General features: G+C 34.0%; 1 protein-coding gene across 5 annotated transcripts; it reads right to left on the bottom strand.

The window, feature by feature from the left end:
• Positions 1 to 7,020: 7,020 nt before the first annotated feature.
• LOC104103696 (polyadenylate-binding protein-interacting protein 3-like) lies at positions 7,021 to 20,103 on the bottom strand. 5 transcript variants are annotated; one of them, XM_070177792.1, is made up of 15 exons: positions 19,900 to 20,103; positions 16,280 to 16,470; positions 16,069 to 16,215; positions 15,799 to 15,932; positions 15,360 to 15,550; positions 13,764 to 13,941; positions 13,424 to 13,657; positions 12,893 to 13,011; positions 12,665 to 12,734; positions 12,518 to 12,551; positions 9,819 to 10,138; positions 9,412 to 9,558; positions 8,139 to 8,231; positions 7,971 to 8,033; positions 7,021 to 7,381 (listed from the first exon to the last, which is right to left on the bottom strand). In XM_070177792.1, the coding sequence occupies exons 2-15, from the start codon at positions 16,410 to 16,412 to the stop codon at positions 7,352 to 7,354; spliced, it is 1,893 nt and encodes a 630-aa protein (XP_070033893.1). In that variant the 5' UTR covers positions 16,413 to 16,470; positions 19,900 to 20,103; the 3' UTR covers positions 7,021 to 7,351. The 5 variants fall into 5 exon arrangements, with proteins under 5 accessions (XP_070033893.1, XP_070033897.1, XP_070033894.1 ...); XM_070177796.1 differs by having other exon boundaries at positions 7,971 to 8,021; XM_070177793.1 differs by lacking the exon at positions 19,900 to 20,103 and adding an exon at positions 19,737 to 19,879.
• Between the last annotated feature and the right edge of the window lie 1,722 nt (positions 20,104 to 21,825).

Here is a 21,825-nt window from a genome sequence, read left to right as displayed (position 1 = left end):
TAAAATTGTAGATCTTTTATCACATTCCAAACCACATTTTTCTTGAATAAAATGAATCACTAATCTCAACCATACGCATTCCCTACTTGCTTCATGAATAGCTATTATCTCAGCATGATTTGAAGAAGTAGCAACAACAGATTGCTTTGTGGAGCGTTATGCTATGACAGTACCTCCACATGTAAACACGTACCCGGTTTGAGATCGTGCTTTATGGGGATCAGATAAATAACCTGCATCTGCATAACCAATAAGATCTGCACTACATTTGTTAGCATAAAACAAACCCATATCAAGAGTTCCCTTTAAATATCGCAAAATATGCTTAATCCCATTCCAATGTCTCTTTGTAGGAGAAGAGTTATATCTTGCTAGTAAATTAACAAAAAATGCCATGTCAGGCCTTGTAGCATTAGCAAGATATATAAGTGCACCAATTGCACTGAGATATGGTGTTTCAGAACCAAGGAGTTCATCTTCCTCTTTTGGAGGTCGGAACGGGTCCTTATTCACTTCAAGTGATCGAACAACCATTGGTGTACTCAATGGGTGCGCTTTGTCCATGTAAAAGCATTTTAAGATCATTTCTGTATAGGCAGATTGATGGATAAAGATCACGTCTGCTAAATGTTCAATTTGCAGACCAAGACAAAGTTTTGTCTTTCCAAGATCTTTCATCTCAAATTCTTTTTTAAGATATTCAATTGCCTTTTGGAGCTCTTCTAGAGTTCCAACAAGATTTATGCCATCAACATAAACAGCAAGTATAATAAATTCTGAAGTTATCTTCTTTATAAAAATATATGGACAAATAACGTCATTTATGTAACCCTCTTTCAGCAAATATTCACTGAGGCGATTATACCACATGCGCCCAGATTGTTTTAAACCGTACAAAGATCTTTGTAATCTGATTAAGTAAATATTCCGAGATTTTGAATATGCTTCAGGCATTTTAAATTCTTCAGGGATTTTCATGTAAATCTCATTATCAAGTGACCCGTACAGATAAGTTGTAACCACATCCATTAGATGTATTTCAAGCCTTTCATGTAAGGATAAACTGATGAGATATCGAAATGTTATGGCATCCATAATGGGTGAATATGTTTCTTCATATTCGACTCCAGGTCGTTGTGAGAATCCCTGTGCAACAAGGCGAGCCTTGTATCTTTCAACTTCATTTTTATCATTCCTTTTTCGCACAAAAACTCATTTATGACCAACTGATTTTATACCAGCAGGTGTTTGTACTACTGGTCCAAAGACCTCTCTATTAGCAAGTGACTTCAATTCCGATTGAATTGGTTCTTGCCATTTTGGCCAATTAGATCTTTGTCGACATTCTTCGACAGATCTGGGTTCAGGATTCTCACTATCTTGCATAATATTAAGTGCAACATTATATGCAAAAATATTATCCACCACTATTTCACATCGATTTAAATTAATTTCATCACCAGTAGAACTTATTAAAAGTTCCTCACTCACTTGAGTCTCGAGTTCATTGATTTATTCAGGAATTTCAGAACTAATCAGATCTTGGGTCTCTTCAGGAGATCCCTTCATAATATTATTTTGATCATTTGTCGATTTTCTTTTTCTAGGATTTCGATCCTTAGAACCCAAAGGTCTACCACGCTTCAGGCGTGCTTTAGGTTCACTAGCTTTCATGCTAGTAGATAGTCCTGTTGGGACATCAATTCGGATAGGTACATTCTCTGCAGGGATATGCGACTTAGTTATCCTTTTCAAATCAGTAAATGCGTCTGGCATTTGATTTGCTATATTTTGTAAATAGATGATCTTCTGGACCTCTTGATTACATATAGGGGTACGTGGATCAAAGTGAGATAATGATGAAACTTTTCACACAATTTCTCTTTTGATTTTCTTTTTCTCTCCCCCTAATTGTGGGAAATTTATTTCATCAAATCGACAATCTGTAAATCGAGCATTAAATAAATCTTCTGTCAATGGTTCAAGATAGCGAATAATAGAAGGTGATTCAAACCCAATATATATTCCTAACCTTCTTTAGGGGGCCCATCTTACTGCGTTGTGGTGGTGTTACTGGCACATATACAGCACATCCAAAAATTCGTAAATGAGCAATATTTGGTTCATGACCAAAAACTAATTGTGACGGAGAATATTTATTATAATGTGTCGGTCTGAGACGGATAAGTGATGTTGCATGCAAGATAGCATGGCCCCAAACAGTAGTGGGCAATTTTGTTTTCATAAGTAGTGGTCTTGCTATCAATTGCAGGCGTTTAATAAATGACTCTGCAAGGCCATTTTGAGTATGAACATAAGGTACAAGATGTTCAACTTTTATCCCAACTGATAGGCAGTAATCATCAAAAGCTTAAGATGAGAATTCTCCAGCATTATCAAGGCGAATAGTCTTTATAGGATAATCTGGGAATTGTGCCCTTAATCGAATTATTTGGGCTAATAGCTTTGCAAACGCTAGATTGCGAGATGATAGTAGGCACACATGAGACCATCTTGAAGATGCATCTATTAGGACCATAAAATATCTAAACAACCCACTTGGTAGGTGAATAGGTCCACATATATCCCCATGTATACGTTCTAAAAAGGCAGGGGATTCAATGCCAACCTTCATTGGTGATTGTCTAGTGATTATTTTGCCTTGATAACAAGCATCATAAGAAAATTCAGTATTTGTAAGAATCTTCAAGTTCTTTAATGGATGCCCACTCGAATTTTCAGTAATTCGTCTCATCATTATTGATCCAGGATGGCCCAAACAGCCATGCCAAAGCACCAAAATATTTGAATCAGTAAACTTCTCGGTTACGATAGAGTGTGCTTCAACTGTACTAATCTTTGAATAGTATAAGCCAAAAGATAAAGTTGGTAACTTTTCTACAATGTACTTCTGGCCAGAAACATTCTTTGTAATACAAAGATATTCCATATTCATTTTATCAGTCGTCTCAACATGATACCCATTTCGGCGGATATCTATAAAACTTAACAAATTTCTTCGGGACTTGGAGGAGAATAATGCATTGTCTATTATAAGTTTTGTTCCCTTAGACAGAAATATAATGGCTCTTCCAGAGCCTTCAATCAAACTTATATTACCAGAAATTGTTGAAACATTTACTTTTTTCTTATGCAAATAAGAAAAATATTTTTGATCAATATGGCATGAATTGTTCCGCTATCAATTACACAAATATCTTCATGATTGGTCTTTGATCCAAACATAATTTGAGAATTATCCATATTCTCTGATACTTTTAAAGTATTTGCTCGAGATGGCAGAGTCTCGTGCTGATAACGTGTTATAAAATAAGGACTGTAAAGTAAAGACAAGTATAGAGAGAAACTGATATATTATTCAAATTTCAATCTTCTGTACATAATGAATAAAAACTCCTCTATTTATAGAAGAAAGGAAGCTGTTGCGTAAGCTGCTACTGCAAGCTGCTGTGTAAGCTGCTACTGCAAGCTGCTGTGTAAGCTGCTTCTAAGCTGTTATTGCAAGCTGCTACTGTACCAGATATAGATAATCTTCTATCGGAGGTTATGTTTATCCATAACGGAGTACCAAAATGATAAGCTTCTTCAGGAGGCTTATTTCCAATAGAGTACTAAATAGATAAATATATTTACGGCGGAGTCTTATATGGATAAACTTCTTCAGGAAACTTATTTACAACGGAGTAAATGAACATCCATAATATAATATATTTATAACAATTTTTGGTTAATTTCACTCTACAATTAATTAAAAGTTTTTTTAACATAAAATAAAGAATAAGGAGAATCTTGAAAAAATCGCACATGCTCCAAGAACTTCACGGAATTAGGAGGCGCACATGTGGGTATACCTGGAGAAATGCCTCAACAAAACAAGTTTTTATTTCCGATCTACTAACAAATTAAACTCTTATTTTGATAAGATTGTTAACCTTTTAGTGTAAGAGAGAAAAAAAAAAGAATTCATTTTTAATTTATTGTGTGTTGTCTTGTTTTTAACATTCATCTTTATTGGTCACTATTGACATTCACTTATTTAATTCTTTTTTGCTAAACAATGAGTCATTGTTATGAATTTAGCGGTCGTTTAGATTAGAAGCAAGTTATGTGGGATTAATAATATTGTATTATGGGAATCAGTAACGTATGACTTGTAATATAGGAATTAGTAATGCATCAATTGTAATGTAGGAATTTTTGTTATTGGAGGTTTGACTTGTTTTATTAAGAATCATTATACAGTATCTATTTCAAAATATGTTTTTTTACTTTTTAACAAAATAAAATATTGATTACTATGATGAAGGGCTATTTTTGTCATTTAGTGGTTTTAATACATGTATTATTGATCCTCCCATTCTTATTTCACATTTTAGCCTTGTAAAATAATATTCTCTCCGTCCATTTTTACTTGTCCGGTATTCTAAAAATAGATTTTTATTTTTACTTGTCACTTTTAGCATATCAAGAGAAGAAGATAATTTTTTTTCCTGTTATACCCACAGAATTAATTACTCATTTCAAATCATTTTCTCAAATCCATTAACAATATGCATCAATTAATATGGGTATCATGGTAAATTATACACGTCATTTATTATTTCTTAAGGGGTGTGCAAAGTCCATAGTGAACAACTAAAAGTGAACGGAGGGAGTACATAAATTTCTATATAACACTTATACGGGTATTAGTTATGCACAAAAGAAAATTAGACCCAAATATTATATGGAATAGTGCTAAATTTTATGTGAAAAGAATAAATGAAAACAAAGATTTTTCATAAGAAATTATCTATATAGAATAGGAGAAGCAAAAGCACTATATTAAGACAAGTGGTATAACCACAAAAAGCCAAGTGGCATTGTTAAGACAAAATAAACTACCTTTCTAACTAATTTCTTTTTTGGATTTTGAATTAATATATATATCTATAAAAAACGAATATATATATATATATATATATATATATATATATATAAAATAAACTACTCATTCAAATCTATCTATATAGAATAGGAGAAGCAAAAGATTATAATTTATCTATAAAAAAAAAATATAAAAAAATAAACTACTCATTCAAATTGGAGAGTAGTTTCAAGTTGGAGTTTTAAAACTATTTTACAATAAAAAACAAAAATAACAAAAAATAAAAAACTATCAATTCAATTTGGAGAGTAATTTCTTCCTAATATAGTAGTGTGTGTGTGTGTGTGTGTGTGTGTGTGTGTGTGTGTGTATATATATATATATATATATATATATATATATATAGTTAGATTTATTATGAGAAAAGTCGTACATATACACATAACTAAAGTCATAATAAATAAATAGTCATAAAGGAAGAATACTATATATACTACTTAAATTTCTCATGTAGGAAGATTTATTTAATAAATAGAACTCATAATTTCATAATAAAAAATATAAAAATATAAAAAAACTATTAGGATATTATACATAAGATAATATATTATATATAAAACATAAATTATTAATTATTAAAAATATTAGTAGGTTTTTTATAAAAATAATAAAAGGCTTATCTCTTTATACTTTTGATGAATTAAAAATTATAATTTAGGAAAAAATTATATTTATTTAAATTTTTAGTAAAATATAAAATGAGAAAACTAATCAAATATTATAGTAGAAAAAAATGTATGAAAAGAGAGGGATAAAGATAATTTTATAATATTTATATTTTTAATTAATAAATAAAATATAAATAAATAACACTCAATAAAATTATTGATAAATTTAGAAAATTGAAGAACTTTGAACAATATAACATAAGTATAAAAATAATATTTCCATAATAAGAAAATTTCAGTAAAATATAAAATGAGAATACTAATCAAATATTATATTAGAAAAGAATGTACGAAAAGAGATGGATAAAGATAATTTTATAATATTTATATTTTTAATTAATAAATAAATAACACTCATTAAAATTACTGATAAATTTAGAAAATTGAATAATTTTGAATATTATAACATAAGTATAAAAAAATATTTCCTTATGTTCTATTAAAACAGAAGTGATATAAAAATATTAAGCCAATTGACAAGTTAATAAAAAATCACATTAGTAAATGTATAGTACTAAGTACTTGCTAATTTAATAAAGAATAAACAAGGAATAAATAATTTATTTGATTACTATAGTGCTTTGTATCCTTTGATTTTGTATAGATTTTATTATATTTATGTACACTATATTAAATAATAAAATAATAACTAATATTTATTAAAATAATATGATATATTAGATCATAATTTTATAAGATTAATATTTTGTCAAATTATCCGCGGGTTCTAACACTAGTACAATATTGAATTTTATGCGGCGATTACTCTTCCCAACCATACGGCAATGTTTTATCCCAATGTTTGAAACTCCAATGGATCTTTGCGTAACCTATTTATGGTAAATTCTTAAAACTTCATACAAGGACGTAAGAAATATCGTGCATTTAATTTAATGTCGACTTTCCTGAAATTGAAAAGCCATTGGAACTCAAGGCAACCAACGTTTTCGTCTTGTAGAACATTGCACTGTATTCTACTATTACCTGTAAGCAGATGAGTTACCTAATTTTAAGTTGCGCTATATAGCGGTTTACCATAAGAACTGATAATGTGTTCCTTTCGTTTACAAGAGAACATTAAGGAATTTCGACCGATGATTTGGACCAACTCTTTTAGCTATCTAAATTTCCAACAGCATTCACTTCGACCAAGAAAATGAGTAAAGAATTCCAAAAAATGCGCTGAGATAACTCGAAGGGTGTATTAGATAATACTCCTAGCAATTAAAGCTTTTCTTCGACTAGGTTATTAAACTTGCCCAACTGTTAGTTTGAGGGCGTCTCATCAGTTTGCATTAACTTCCTTTTTGAGTATATTTTCCACGAAAATGAAACTAAACTTTAACACACAGTGTAAGTCGACTCTTCTTCACGTCTTTCTTCGTTTATTTTTCCACCAATAAGTAGCTAAAAGTCCACTAAATAGTATTGAAATAACAGAACAACAAACATTATCAGGAATACAGATCAAAGAGAAGAAATATGAAATACACCAAAGTAACACCTCGGTAAATAAACTCCATGAGAGACTGTAAATCTGAAAGCTTACAAATCTGTGATTATGAGTCGGTGAAATTCCACTACAAGGAAGAGCTCTAATCAAACCATTTGGAGACCTTCATCAACCAGCTGAACCTCGTTCACCAATAAATGGTCCACAACATCTAGCGTCAGAAATTATTTTCTACATCAGCAAATTGGGTCAACCCACCACGCGATATTGTTAGCAAACTGGTTAATACTCTCTTCCCTTAAACGGCATTTCCTGTCATGTATCAATAAAGCAACAGTCAGTTTGAGCCACTGTCCATTGGTTTTTTTTACTCACTACCAGAGAGAGAGAGAGAGAGAGAGAGAGAGAGAGAGAGAGAGAGAGAGAGAGAGAGAGAGAGAGAGAGAAAGAGTTAAGGTTCCACTAGTTTGTTATATGACCTACTGAGACTTAATACAGAGAGAGATTATGCATGACAGGATGAATAAACATTGAGCTCTGGCTCTCGCTAGAAACAAGAAAGATTTCTCATACAATTAGAAAACTCAACTCTCAAGTACTCCGTCTAATTATGCACAAAAGGGGTTATTTGGCCAAATATAAGATTAAGCAATCAATTGTACAAGCACATTAATCAGAAATGAAGTATGATTGATGTAGGAAGCAGCCAACAGACCGGACCACAGCTTTGGGCTGTCATGTAAAAATAATCATTATTTTGGTGTTACCGGACAATTATGGTCTTTATCCAGCAAGCTTTCCCCACAACTTGAACTTTTATCAATGCTGAAAATAATGGGAAGAATAGCGAAACTGGTAAAGATCAACAAAGATAAATGTAAAATGACAAAATATTTCTTACAGTGGGGTAATTCGGCATATAGACAACTTGCCGAGGGTGACCAATCATCATCTGCTGTCCATACTGCATCAAGAAGATTAGAATGTTGACACATTTTCAAACGCACTTCAAATATAATGGCAGAAGAATCAGTAAGCAGATACGATAATAACCCAAAAACTAACGAACCTGTGGTCCATTTGGATGAAAATACGGTTGTGGTACAGGAGTCGCCTGAGGATTAAATATAACAGGCTGATGTGCAGAAAATGATGCACCAACCTGCAACGCATACATGATTAGCAAACTTTCAGTAATGCATTAAAATGTGGAACAGGGAAAACAAGTAATAGCATATCTTTAGTTGAAACACCCAAAAGTACGGGAAAAAATATTTCACAAAAATGTGACAGCAGTTTCAAAAGATTTGTGAACTTCACCGGCTATCTTCTAACAATATGAAAATAGTAGAGCAGTTACAAGCAATTTCAGCTTCTTAAAATTACTCCATAAGTTGTAGTTCAAAGAGAAAGAGGAGCATAAGACCATGAAGATTAAACTTCTATAGCATTGCATCTCTTATTACCACAGGAACAATAGGAGTACTTTGGAGGAAAATGGAAAAGAATATAGTAACGACACATACAGAACAAGTTCCCTGCTTATTTGTTTCTTTAAACTATAGGCAGATCATACGGCAAACCGAGCTTAACAGTAATACCAGAAAATAGAGGATGACACAAAATCAAAAGCATGAATATTCTCGAAGAACACACAGCACCAGTTATAAACGACAAGAGAAGTACAATATTTTACCAGAATTGACTACAAGAGCAAATGGAGTTCCAGTTACACCATGAAGATGAGAACAAAGGGTAAACAATCACAGAAGTGTTATTTTACGAATGACAAAGAATCCTTAATTTACTCCACTCATGTAAATGACCATTCTTAGGAAAATTCACTTGCAGATTTTACATAATAGGTTACTAGACCAACAACAACAACAACAACAAGCCCAGTGAAATCCCACAAGTGGGGTCTGGGTAGGGTAGTGTGTACGCAGACCTTACTCCTACCTTATGAAGGTAGAGAGGCTGTTTCCGAAAGACCCTCGGCTCAAAAACAGTAAAAATGAAGCAATAGAGAAACAATAGCAACAAGGTAATAAGACAATGGAAGCAAATAATACCAGTAATACCAGAGATCCAGGGAATAATAGGTTACTAGACCAAATATATAATATTTCCACCAGCATAAGCCAAATAACCGAGTCAAACTAGCGCTGATGAACAGTACATAAGTACATATCTAGACATAACATGGTAATACAGACTCTACAGAGTCGACCATGCTTTAACTTGCAAAGGCATACCAGATAAGATTCATACAAAAATTTTGCGTCTCAACAAATTTGGCATTATATTAACACTTGACAGTAAACTATACAAGCATCACTTACTCCAATGCCAACAGGCATGCCATGCATGTGCGGGACAGTCGTCACACCAGCTGGATAGTAGAAGGAATTATCAGACACCGGCGAAGCAGGTCTCAAAGGTGATTGAGATGGGGTGAAACTCTTTGCATTAGGATTTAGTTTAAATTCCTGACAAAATATACAACAGAAGCAGAATAGATAAACGTGTAGATGTTTAGCTAAAGGAAGGGACAAAAATTAAACAGCATAACTCCAATTGAACTATGGAAATTATTGCATGATGATAGTTGTTGTCATTTTGTTGAACAAAGAACAACAACAACAGCATACCCAGTAATATCCCACACTGTGGGGTCTGGGTAGGGTAGTGTGTACGCAGACCTTACCCCTACCTTGTGAGGAAAGAAATATTAAGAAAATGTCCTTACCTTAGCATGTGGATTCAATGTGGATTTTTCTAACGAAAATGAATTTATAGAAGAGGTTCGTGATAATCCATTGTCAGCTGACGTTGAGGCAGCACCTGTTTCATCAGAAGTGGATAGAGCAGAACTACTAGGTCGCACACGAGAATTAGCAGATTGTGCAGTCCCCTGAATCTTGGAAGACACCACACCCTCCAACTTCTCTCTAGAAGAACTTGGGATCTTATCCTGGCGCTCTGGATGAACACACGATGCGGAGATGTCTGAAGACAATCTACCCCTATCAGAGGTATCCATCTTTATTCTTGAAGAAGACTTTGAATCTGCACGAGTTAACCTAACATCAACAAGAATGGAAGTTGGGAAACAGACATTTTGACATAGCTGAATTTGCACTGTCAAAGGCACAAGCAACTGTTCTTGCACAAGCATGAGAGATCTTGTTCCTCAGTCACAAATTCAATCTCAATTTTCAAGACTAGAGAGTTGTGAGGCAAAACCTAATCAACCTAAAATTTTACCATTAACAGGGATCTCTGAGGGACCCTATATCATTTGATTGCACGAACACCAATATACGTGAATGTTACCAAAGTTAAACCTAGATTGTATCTTTGGGCGTGCTTTGATCTCAATTAGCATTTCATCTACGTGGAAGATCAGATCTGTGAAAAGGCTACCTAGAACCATGCTTCATAGGAAACAGACAGAACATAGACACAGCTATTTTGTTCTAAGTGAAGCATCAAGGCACATCCTCAACAGTCTTAGGGCAGATACAGTTCGTTCTTCAAGATAACAACTATTATCCTACTAAGTTTTAAGAACAAAAATGACCAGGGAATGCTATTTCCAGTGTTATCAAAGGCGAAAAGCGCAAAAAAACTCTAAGGTCTGTTGGGGCTTTAAGCGCGAAGCGCAAATAAAGCGTGGGCTTTAATGAAGAAAGGCACAAACAGAGAAAAACTACAAATATGTATGTGTAGTACATGACTAATATCTATAAGCATGAATACCAAATATATGGACAAAGAAATTGAAGAAAATTTACGATAAAGTGAAATATTAATTGTTTAGTGTCGCCTCTTCAATATTACGCTCGTTAGCAAGGAAAAGTATGCCTTAGAGCCTTGATGACAACACGGAAGCGCCCGTTAAGCTAGGCGTAGCGCTCGACATGTTTTGACCCTCGCTTTAGGGCTTAAGCGCGCTTTTGATAACACTGGCTATTTCGAGCAAGAAACTGAAGAGATTAATTAGCAAGCTACAATAATGAACACAAATTTGGAATAGAACTTAGCACAAAATCAGATCTGCCAATGTTTACTCAATACAAAATAACAAAAAGTTAATTCGGTGTTACCACTTTTACATTTTCCATTAAAAAGCACATTAATAGGATAACCTAATTATTCTTGGTCAACTGCATAGAGAGAGCAATAGATCAAGTTCGATGAAGCAATTTAACCATCAGCACACAAAAGGTCAAAACTTGAAATTAACTAACTAGATAAATTGTAGATAGTAAATTAAAAAAATGAAAGCCCATAACAATGCTACTTTATCCCCAACCCCCAACCCCCTACAAAAAAAAAAAAAAAGAAAGATTTTGTAGTTATACAGTCAGTAACCTCCATCTATATATAGTGTACATTTTGCATTTTGAATTAGGGGCTTGAAACTTGATAATGAGCCATTGCGACAGCCAGAATTTATCAGGTGGATCCAAAAGCTTACAGTTTTACAAGAGCAAGGTATGCAATATGCATCATGTTTTACTGGTATTTCACACTTCTACAGAATTCCAAACGCACAAATAACCTGTTTCCTTGCACAAGTTACCATTTCAAGAAAGTTCAATTATTAAAGATCTCTGTTCTTTCTTTTAACAGGTCAAATTTCGCTTTTCTTTGTGTACAACTGGTTACTCTCTTTTATGCCTAAATGTACCTTTAACATCTTAAGGTATGTATCATTATTAAAGGTAACTTCACTAATTCTGTTGCAAAACTTGCATTTTAATTGCAAAAGATAACCTCCATTTTTTCCCTTAATAAAAAAGCCTCCATTGTCGCTTTGCCACAGATTACCATTTTGAGAAAGTTTTATCGTAAAATTTTCTAACCCATTTCTTTTAAAAGCTAAAAGTTCTGGTTCCTTCACTTGCAATTATGTAGCTGCTTGCTTTTATGCCTGAGTATATTTTAGCATCTTGGAATACCATACGTTAATATCTAAAAAGTTACTGGAGGTCAATTGACGAGGAACTAATTGTGCCATCACCTGTTTGACACATCAATATTTTTAGAAATTCTAGTATGAGGGTGTTAAAGAGGCCGTTGGAGTATTCAATCCAGCCCTGAATTAGAAGTACACAAAGATGAATTGATACATCCAATTGCAAAAGAAAATAGCATCTTTATAACACCCCCCTCTCCCTCCCCCTCCCCTCCCCACCCCACCAAAAAAAACTGTTATTCCAAATATTTTTTGCTCTTTATAGTACTGATGATAATGCAAATAATACGTGAAACAAGGCAAAAGCCCCACATATTACAGAGATAAATTAGCCAAAATAAATGAAAATTGCAAATATTGTTGGCAAAGAGTCCACTATTTTCAATGTAACATAATTAAAAAATTCCATTCACATGAGTTGGCATGAAAAATGATACTACTCCAGCAGCAGAAGACATGCTCACCTTCCGGTAATGACATTTGAGCTTCTTCAGTTATCTACATGAAACAACGAACACCAACCATAAGAAAAAATTTCCAAGCAAAAGAAGACGAACATTAATAAGTAAAATGAAAGCAATAAGCATTATGTTAGTCAGAGATTAGCTAACCATTTGATTTCTTTTATCCTCGTTATTGCAATTTGCCCCAGCATGCTCACTAAACAGGGCTTTGAGTCCCCTAAAAAGATAATTTCAGTTAGAGAGATGATAAATGAGATCATTAACAAGGCTATTTATCTATTAAAACAATAGCAGTCATGATACCAGAATATAGACTTCACAGCCTAAGGGGATAAAAAGAATCACCATGGCAGAAAGGAATGATTAATAGCAAACCTGTTTAAGATAGAGGCACCTTTAGGAACAATTTCAGCCGATGACTGTTTAGCATGATCATCATAACAAGTCTGATAGAGATCCCTGCTGGTACTTAACTGGGAAGATTGCACTTCATCCTTCAGACAAGATAGGCACAGAAATACTAGAAGACGTCATATAATTAGACTTATGTCAAACTATAATCAAGTACATAGAAGCAAAGGTATCATTTATAGGCTCTTAAACCACATAACTCACTCTGAAAGTGCTTGGTCTAATACATGGATAATTCTCATATTCACCAGCACTAGTAGACTTTAACTAACCAATGAATATTTTCTAACTAGCTAGAGATATTTGACTAGCAGAAGTATGACGATAGACTTCTTTTGTCATCCATATCATAAGTTAGTGCCTTGGATTTCATAATAAGAAATTACAAGTTACACGAACAGAACCCAAAATACACCCATAGAAGGAAAAAAGCCCCAGTACCACATATGAACAATTTTCCCATAGAATAATGAATGTATTTGAACAAACTTATACCATGGAGGAAGATCCTGATGACACTTGTGCACCATCACTAATTTTCCTACTGCTCTTGTCAGTAGATAACTTGCCCATAGTACTAGATACACCTTGAAATGTTTCGTCATTACGTGAATCCAATAATATGTCCTCACAGTCGTCATAACCGCTATCATCAACCTCTCTAACAACTGCAGAAAACCTGGTTTCCTCATCAACTTCTAGGTTCCCATGAAGTTGAATCCCTCTCTCCTATGAAGAGGAAATTCCAAAAAATGCAACTCAATTAGAATGGAAGAATCAGGGAAAGATCTCTAAGAAACCAAGGGTTCCAATTAAAAGAAAGCAATTATCCCACCTCTGCTAGATGAAGATCACGTGTATCCTCACCCTCAATTTCTCTAGCTATTCTTAGAGCTTCTTTTTCCAACTCACTCATCAGAGGACCTTTCTCAAGCTTTGTCGTATAAAGTTCCTCATTAAATGTGCTTTTTACTCCAAACAGTGTTTCATTGGCTTCAAATTGATCCCAGCCCCTAACAAACACACACATTGTAAATGTGTATGAGTTGAAGCAACTACAAAAATCATCGGAAGATGGCTTGTCTAGACATGCAAATTTTACAATTAGGTAATAACATTGGACAAAGAGAGTCTAATAGACCATGTGTTACTAATAAATTGGAGACAGAATAAATCAAGCAGACCATTCTATGCATTCATCTTTCATCATATAGAACACAAAGGGACACTGGTAATGTAATTGAGTGAAATTTATTTTGTATCGTACAAGAAAGGGGCACTCCTCCTGAATTAACATGCAACAATCTGCTACAAGTAGACAAGATCTTTAGACCAGGGAAAGACATCTTTTTCCTCCTTTTGGTGATTACTGATTACCCACATAAGTGCAGCCCGGTGCACAAAGCATCCCGCATTCACGCAAGGTCCGAGGAAGGGCCGCACCGCAAGGGTGTGATGTAGACAGGAGGGATATAAAAAAAGAGCTACAGGAGGGATTAACCCTTTCCACCAAGAAATACTCTGCTCCAAAAACAGTTGAAGTGACTTGAAATATGATTCAGAAACAAAATAACAATTAAACCATAAGAACCTTTCCAGTGCTAACGTTTGGCGCAGTCCAACCCAATGTCTTAGTTCAGCATAAATGAATTCATATTTACTTAGCTTTAGAGAAAAAGGGATGTCTATAAGGAGAAATTGCACAAACAACACTTCAACGACAAAGGAGGAATATGTTCCGGATAGGAAAATGACATAGAGCCAGATAGAAAGAGAAGCAGTGAGACAAATGATGTAAGAAGTATGAATGAGGGACGGGACCAAGAAAATACAATTACGCCCCAATCCCACAAATGGAATAATTGGAATATGAATTCTCACTATCCATTTGCTCTATTTAGACCCATTTCATTCGAACATTCAAAAATTTGGGGTTCTCTATGCTAGAATTTATATTTCCTACTAACAAGCATATCTAAGTGGACTAAATCACTAAAAAGACTCTTAAAAGCACTGGACCTAATGTAAGCATAACACCAAGACCAAGCCTTAATCCTGCTAGCGTGTGTCACCTATACGGATCTTTCCGTTCCATTCTGTCCAACTTTCGACTAAATCTGCATGGATGCCAGATATTGTGGGCCTATATGAATATGATGCTCAAGAACAATCAACATAACCATCCCACTAGAAGTATGCAGAGAGTTCTTTTCTTTTAACCACATTTATACTCAGTTTCCACAAGAGCACAGGATAATTCTATAAGAAGTTGATAATACATGCTCAATTTTTTGCTATTAATTTCATCATAGCTCATAAGTCGCAGGTTAACTACTTTGAGATACTATCAAATTAACTATTGTATAGAGAACTACAAATAGCTAATAAATAAATCCACGAACAATCAAAGGAAATGATGTGAGCTAACAACCTATTCCAATGGCCATCAAATATATTTTCTAGTTCAGGACATTCAGGAGCATCATCATCAGGTACCCAGCGTTCCAACTGCCGCGCTACCTCATTATGCCGAGATTGTGAAATGCATGAATCTGTCAAAAGTTCCTGCTGCTTTTCCAGCATGAATTCTGTTCTGAAGCCATCTAAAGTTACAGGCACACCCTACTCCAAAGCAATAGAGCATCATCAGTATAATTAAATCTACTGTACCAGTTTAAAAAGAGATGATAAAAAGTGACAACAATCTGAGTCAAAAATTAATTAGAAATGATATATAAAGGTCTTCCATGAAAAGACCATCACCGTCATATAATGTGGCCTGATTTGTTTGGTTGATTATTTAAAGAATTGTTTTTGTTGACGGTGCATAAAGTAATTGCCAGAAAGAATTATAGTAGTTGCATACAAACCTTTGCTGTAACTTGCACAAACTCTTTACCCGGGATTATTAGAGTCTTTGATGGAGGCTTGCTAAAAGTTTCAGAAGTACTCTTCATTCCCTCTGTACAATCTTTTATCAAATGGGCCATTTTCAGAATAATACCTGTGCCAGGTGAAGGTAAAAAAGCTGATGTTTAATATAAAATAGTTAAAAATATGTCAAACAATGTTTTGAGTCTTTAATTAATACCCCAAAGAAAATACTGCAGTCTAATTTAATTTTTCTAATTCTAACATACCAGAATCTTTTTCAGTGTTTGCTGCATGAAGTATCCCAGAAAACACAGATCCGTCCAGCACTTGTACTTCCACTTGATGTCCAACAAGACAAGTAGTTAAATAAATTAGTCGATCACGTGACGGGCTTTGATATGCTCCCCCTTTACCTGGAACACTTGGAGTTAGACCTAGGGAAGAAATCATGGATAATTCTAAGTCAGCGGTTCTCACCTACACCAGCAAATTGACGGGAAGTAGTTTTTCCAGATTGAACTTCACTCTCCAACCTAGTACCCATTTCTTTTTCAACTTTACGACGGCCATATCCATTGGCAGAAGGCCTTGGCTGCACAGGCTGCTGCATCGTCCTCAAAAATGTGTTTATAGGTGAGATGCAGTTCAGCTCGGGTTCAGTCTATACACTGCAGAAGACAACACTCCTATAAACAAATAACCCTTACTGCAAAGATGGAAATGTAAAAGAAGCATCTTTTTTTGCAATCTTGGCAAAGTACAAAACTGCACAGTACACACCAAGGCGACAATCAAGACCTGAATCTTCCAGCAGCTGTTACCAACAAACCAGAAACAAGAAGTATAGAATGCGAAAATATTGCATCTTTTGAACAATAGCTAGGCGTAAATGCACTTTGTTGAACTGAGATTAACAAGATTCAAAGTAAAATAGAAGGCAGTGTCCTCTGCAATGCAAGGTGAGAATTACATGTTAATAGATGCAGACCCTTAATTTCTCTTACGACTAATAGAGAGTTTTTGAAATGAATTCATATAACTTCACAGATGGACAACTTCAACCAGCCTAATATATACTGCTTAGAGAGATAACTAATAATATCGGAATTAAATGTTAAAGAGATATGTAATATTTATGATAAGACAAAACCTCAACAAAAAATGACCACTATTCTTTGTTAGAAATGGATAGCAAAGTATAGGTTAATCTTGCTGGATTCTACACATAATGTTATTCGGAGTACTTAAACCACATTGTTTAGGTTCATCACAAGATGTATTGGATGAGAACCAAAGTAAAGCCAATGTTCTAATCACTTCCAAAAATACTTGGCATTTCTATAACCTAGATTTGGGTGCTGTTTCATTTTGATTCCAAGCAATGACTAAAACTTTTTAACATCTTGAAATAGTCACTTCTATCTTATCCAATTGTGACATAGAAGCGAGCAAAGAAACATCCTAAACATACATACACACAGAGACCATATGAATGGCATCCATAACTTTAAGGAATTAACTGTTCAATACCAACTAGCACAATTTTGACCTACTAATAGAAATGACCCAAGGCATCCTTATGATACTGACAGAAGTATGTTATCCTAGAGAAACACCAACAGGATTATCCTTTTCCTTGTTTTACGCGATCAAGATTACAATTACCAACTACAGCAGAAGTTGCATATGTCAAAAAATATGATCCAGGGGCTAAGTAACTAACCACAAAAACTCCACTAACACAAGTAGATTACAGAAAAACTGTAGATTCATAGATGAAAACGAAACACAACAGTTATCCCTCCGCCCCCCACTTTAAGTATTTATTTCCAAAGAAAAGGAGAGCTCTTGTATACAAGAAATGTACTGGAAGAGAAAGCTTTAAACAAGAAGATGGCTTTCCACAAATTATATCCAATATGCAATTTGTACTCTAAAATACACAAAAAATAAAAGGACCAACGAATCTGGAAAAGGACTATTATGTCCTGCAAAAGCTCTGAGAGTTGATGTAAGTGCATCAAGGGGCAACTTATTTGGCAGAGTTCGACTTATGACTGTCAAACCTTTTTATTTCATCACTATCTTTCCATATTTGACAAAAATGCTTACAATATAATCATCACCTTCAAAATAATTTTTACTGTAATTTTCCATTATTCAAGTTCAACCGACAGCACATTAAATTCAACATTTGATTAGCTTGACCTGAAAGCCAAATTATATCACATAAAATAGCACAAAAGAAGTGTTAGTTCCAGACTGTAACCCCCATATTTTATTTTTAAATGGTGGTGTCTGGCTTAGATTGATATTCCCACAAATGCATGTTATCTCCCACCAGCACAAACACATGGTAGCTCTGCCACCCAAGACTTAGGCAAATGGGCAGAAACACCCTCTCCAATGTTTCATCTCATTGACCGCTGGGTCAGACCACACCCTTGGGTGCAGAAGCAAAACCCAGCCTCACTTCTGATGCTTAAGATAGACCAAACGGAATACACACACACACACACACGTACGTATATGTATTTATGTATAAGTAGCTTTAGAATTACAGGATTGGTAAATATTTGGGTGCATTTTTCTAACTTGATATATCAATTATCATAAATAGAATATATTATCAGTTGGATTCTCAAGGCGCCAAGAAAGGTGTGTTTTTTTGTATAGTTGGTGGCTAGAGGAGTGATTTTGACTACCAAAAACTCGAAGAAGAGGGGGATCTCCTATGTTAGTAGGTGTGTCATGTGCAAAGATTTGGGAGAAGATGTGGACCACCTTCTATTGCATTGCCAGATAGCATCATGACTATGGTAGGAGATTCTGAGATGGTCTGGGTTAGTATGGACCATGTCGGTTAGCTTTAAGGTGGATGGTGTGGATAGAGAGAAATAGCAGATCTTTTAAAGGAATTGAGCATGATTTTGAACGTTTGAAGAATAGTCGTTTATCTTTAATATCTTTTTAGTGCACCAGTGTTGTTCCTATATGTATTGAAGGATGGATGTCTTTTGTAGAGAACCATTTATACTTATAGGTTCTCCATCTTTTGTATACTTCTTGTGTACGGGAGTTTTTCCCCGGTATTAATAGAATTACTGCTTACTTGATCAAAAGAAAAAAGGAATAAAGTATCATTCTTAACTTGACACTAAGCTAAAATGACTTATATGTTCCATCTTTAAAAAAATAACATATATGTCCAATGAGATTCAAATTAACAAGGCAATAAAAGTTTAACTCACTAAAACCGTAGCAGATTGTTCTAAGAAATTTGTGAAAAAACATTACCTCTATCATCTATATACTTTCTTTTCGAAACAGTACTTTATTAGCATTTCTATACTTGATTTAGAGGAGGTAAATGAACTTAAGCTCAAGGTCAGAGTGCTTTCTTCCTATAATTGAGCAGGGATTTCATTGATAAGCTCAAGATCATTAGATCAGAGACTTGGTGAAGGAACAATTATGAACTTAACTAAAACCTCAATCGCTCTTAAGCTTTTAAATGATGAACTTTTCCAGTCAAATATTGAAGTAATAGAAGTACAAAGGAACAGTGATGAACGTGCAATACAGATCAGAACTTAGAACACTTCCCAGAAAAGGGAAGCCCGACTTCAAAAATATTGACAGACCAACTTGCCAATGAATCTATTTTCCATTCAGTGAAAACTCAAGCTAAAGTCTTCTATCCAACCTGCATTCAGTATCTTTTAGCTCTTTATTTCTTTCTTTCTTTTACTGTGCTATACATAATCATACCAAGTGATAACTGGAGTCTACAAGCTCACAATTGCTAGTTAACATACAACAACAATAAGAGCTAATTAGCAAGAATAAACAGCATAATCCATACAAAATGTTCTCTAAAGCGCCCAATTTTCCAAACAAGTAATCAACGCAATAAGAGCTAATCCAAAATTACCTACTCGATTGAAAATCATAGCTTTTGTAGCTACTTTACAAAATCTGAAGTAAAAAAAGGAACTTTTTTCTGAGCTCAATTCTAAACCCTAGACCCATTTTCTTGTGCGATCCAAACTAGGTGATCCATTAATACAGATGTAGATAAGGAAGACGAGACTTACAAAGAGAGATGGGGAGAGAGAGAATGTTGCGATCCTAGCAAAGAGAATTAAATTTGATTAGAAACGACGCCGTTTTATGTCAACGGAATTGGAAAGGCTGAAGAAGTCACACCGCGTCTACCGCCACCGAGAAAACTGAAATTGCCCAAATTGCAAAAATGGGTTCTTCTCTTACACGGAGTACATTATGATGCCTCCCCCTAAAGATCTTCTGTATTTTTCCGTTTTACTAATTTACAATTTGCAATGTTTAGATAAAATACAATAAAGACTGACTGGCAGGACTAAACACAAAATTTACTATTGTTTATACATCATTTGTATTTTATTTTTATGTTATGCAAAAATTTATATATTATTTTATAGGAGACAGAATAAAAAATAAACAATATAAGCATTAGTAATAAGTAAACTAAAATAACTTTTCTAATTAAGATTTTACTAAAACGACAATATAAGTGTAAACGATATTCCTTTTTATTTTATTTTCTTGTAAATATAAGTTAACTGTGTAATGAAACTTTACACTAATCTTTAAAGTTTAATTTGTTATAGAAGGTTATTTGATTTATTTTTTAGACTACTAATCCACTTATTATGTTTAGCTAGTTATTTTTAATTATTTTTTAAATGGCATGATATATTAAAAACTACATTAATTTGTGATTTTGAAAAGACGCTGGCATTGCATTGTATGAAAATAACAAAATCCACCACACTGTGCATATGCATCCTACAAACCAACAACAACTATCGATACATGACCATTTCTGTTTTGTTCTAATGTTACTCTTCTTAGTTTTCTTATCATCATCATCGTCTGTAATGTCATGCTGATGAATTTCATTTTCAGGTGCTTTTCTTCTTCTAATTAACTCCATTTATCTCTTAGCTGTAACTTTTTATTTTCACTTGAAATATACGAATGCAAACATGTTATGTGTAGAGCAACATAGCTTCCCATAATGGCGGATCAAGATTTCTAATTAGTAGATACAAATACAACATTTGTACTCGTATTTTGTCGTAAATAAATATGGATATATTTGTAAAATAAATTAAATAATGCAATTTGAAGACAGCAAGTCGGCACTCACATGGCTTCCTATCATCCTATGAGCTTGGTACATCATTGAGAAAAATAATAATAATTCTGTTGTAATAATAATCATCTGTTCCATCTATTATTTGGGACCGTCGTTCTTATCTTTTGCGTATTTTTCCTCTTATTTTTCTACTGGCCGAACACATGCAGAGACACTTAAAATTGAAACAATTTTTCATTTAGACACCTAAATTTATGGGTATTTCTATTAAACACTTATACTATTTGATACTATTTGAAACTTGTTCCACTTAGACACTTCTTGCTCAGTTGGCGCATAGAGTGACTTTCACCCAATATAGGCGCGTGAATAGCCCAAAAGACAGATTTTATCTTCTTTTTTCCCTTTTTATTTCTTTCTTCATTTTTCTTGTTCTTCTTTCTCTCCACCATCACTTTCATCATTGTCTCCCCTACTTCCACCATTATTGTGCTTCCACCATTAATTTAATTCGAAAGTTTGAACCAACAATCATCCCAGTTGATTGAAACCGAAGTGAAACCATATTCTTCATTTGAAGTCAAAAACACCATTAATGGGGTCTTTAAGAAGGCTTGAAGGTTTAAAATGGGTTGCTTGATTTGATGAAAAATTGAGAAATTAATATTGGGGTTGTCTTCGGGTCTTCGTGAGGAATTTGTAGCTGAAGTTATAACAAACTTGAAGGAGTTTCTCTTGAAATTTTAGATTACAATCGTGGCTAGAGCAAGAACACATATCAAGATAGTGAAGAACACCAAAAATAATTTTCACAACACCACTGTGTCCTTTTTTTTATTTTTTCTTTTGTTAATAATGTGTCATTTTCTGATTGGGTGTA

This window comes from Nicotiana tomentosiformis, chromosome 6, assembly GCF_000390325.3.
Source record: "Nicotiana tomentosiformis chromosome 6, ASM39032v3, whole genome shotgun sequence".
NCBI classification, from domain to species: Eukaryota; Viridiplantae; Streptophyta; class Magnoliopsida; order Solanales; family Solanaceae; genus Nicotiana; species Nicotiana tomentosiformis.
The sequence above is the reverse complement of the archived record's forward strand: the minus strand, read 5'-3'. Positions and strand labels throughout refer to the sequence as shown.

Excerpts from the sequence above, each read along its gene's own strand:
- LOC104103696 (XM_070177792.1), bottom strand. The coding sequence starts at position 16,412 with ATGCAGCAGCCTGTGCAGCCAAGGCCTTCTGCCAATGGATATGGCCGT. Across the intron at positions 13,658-13,763 it reads GTGATCTTCATCTAGCAGAG|GAGAGAGGGATTCAACTTCA; the intron begins GTGGGATAATTG and ends TCCTCTTCATAG. Across the intron at positions 13,012-13,423 it reads CATCAGGATCTTCCTCCATG|GATGAAGTGCAATCTTCCCA; the intron begins GTATAAGTTTGT and ends TCTTGTCTGAAG.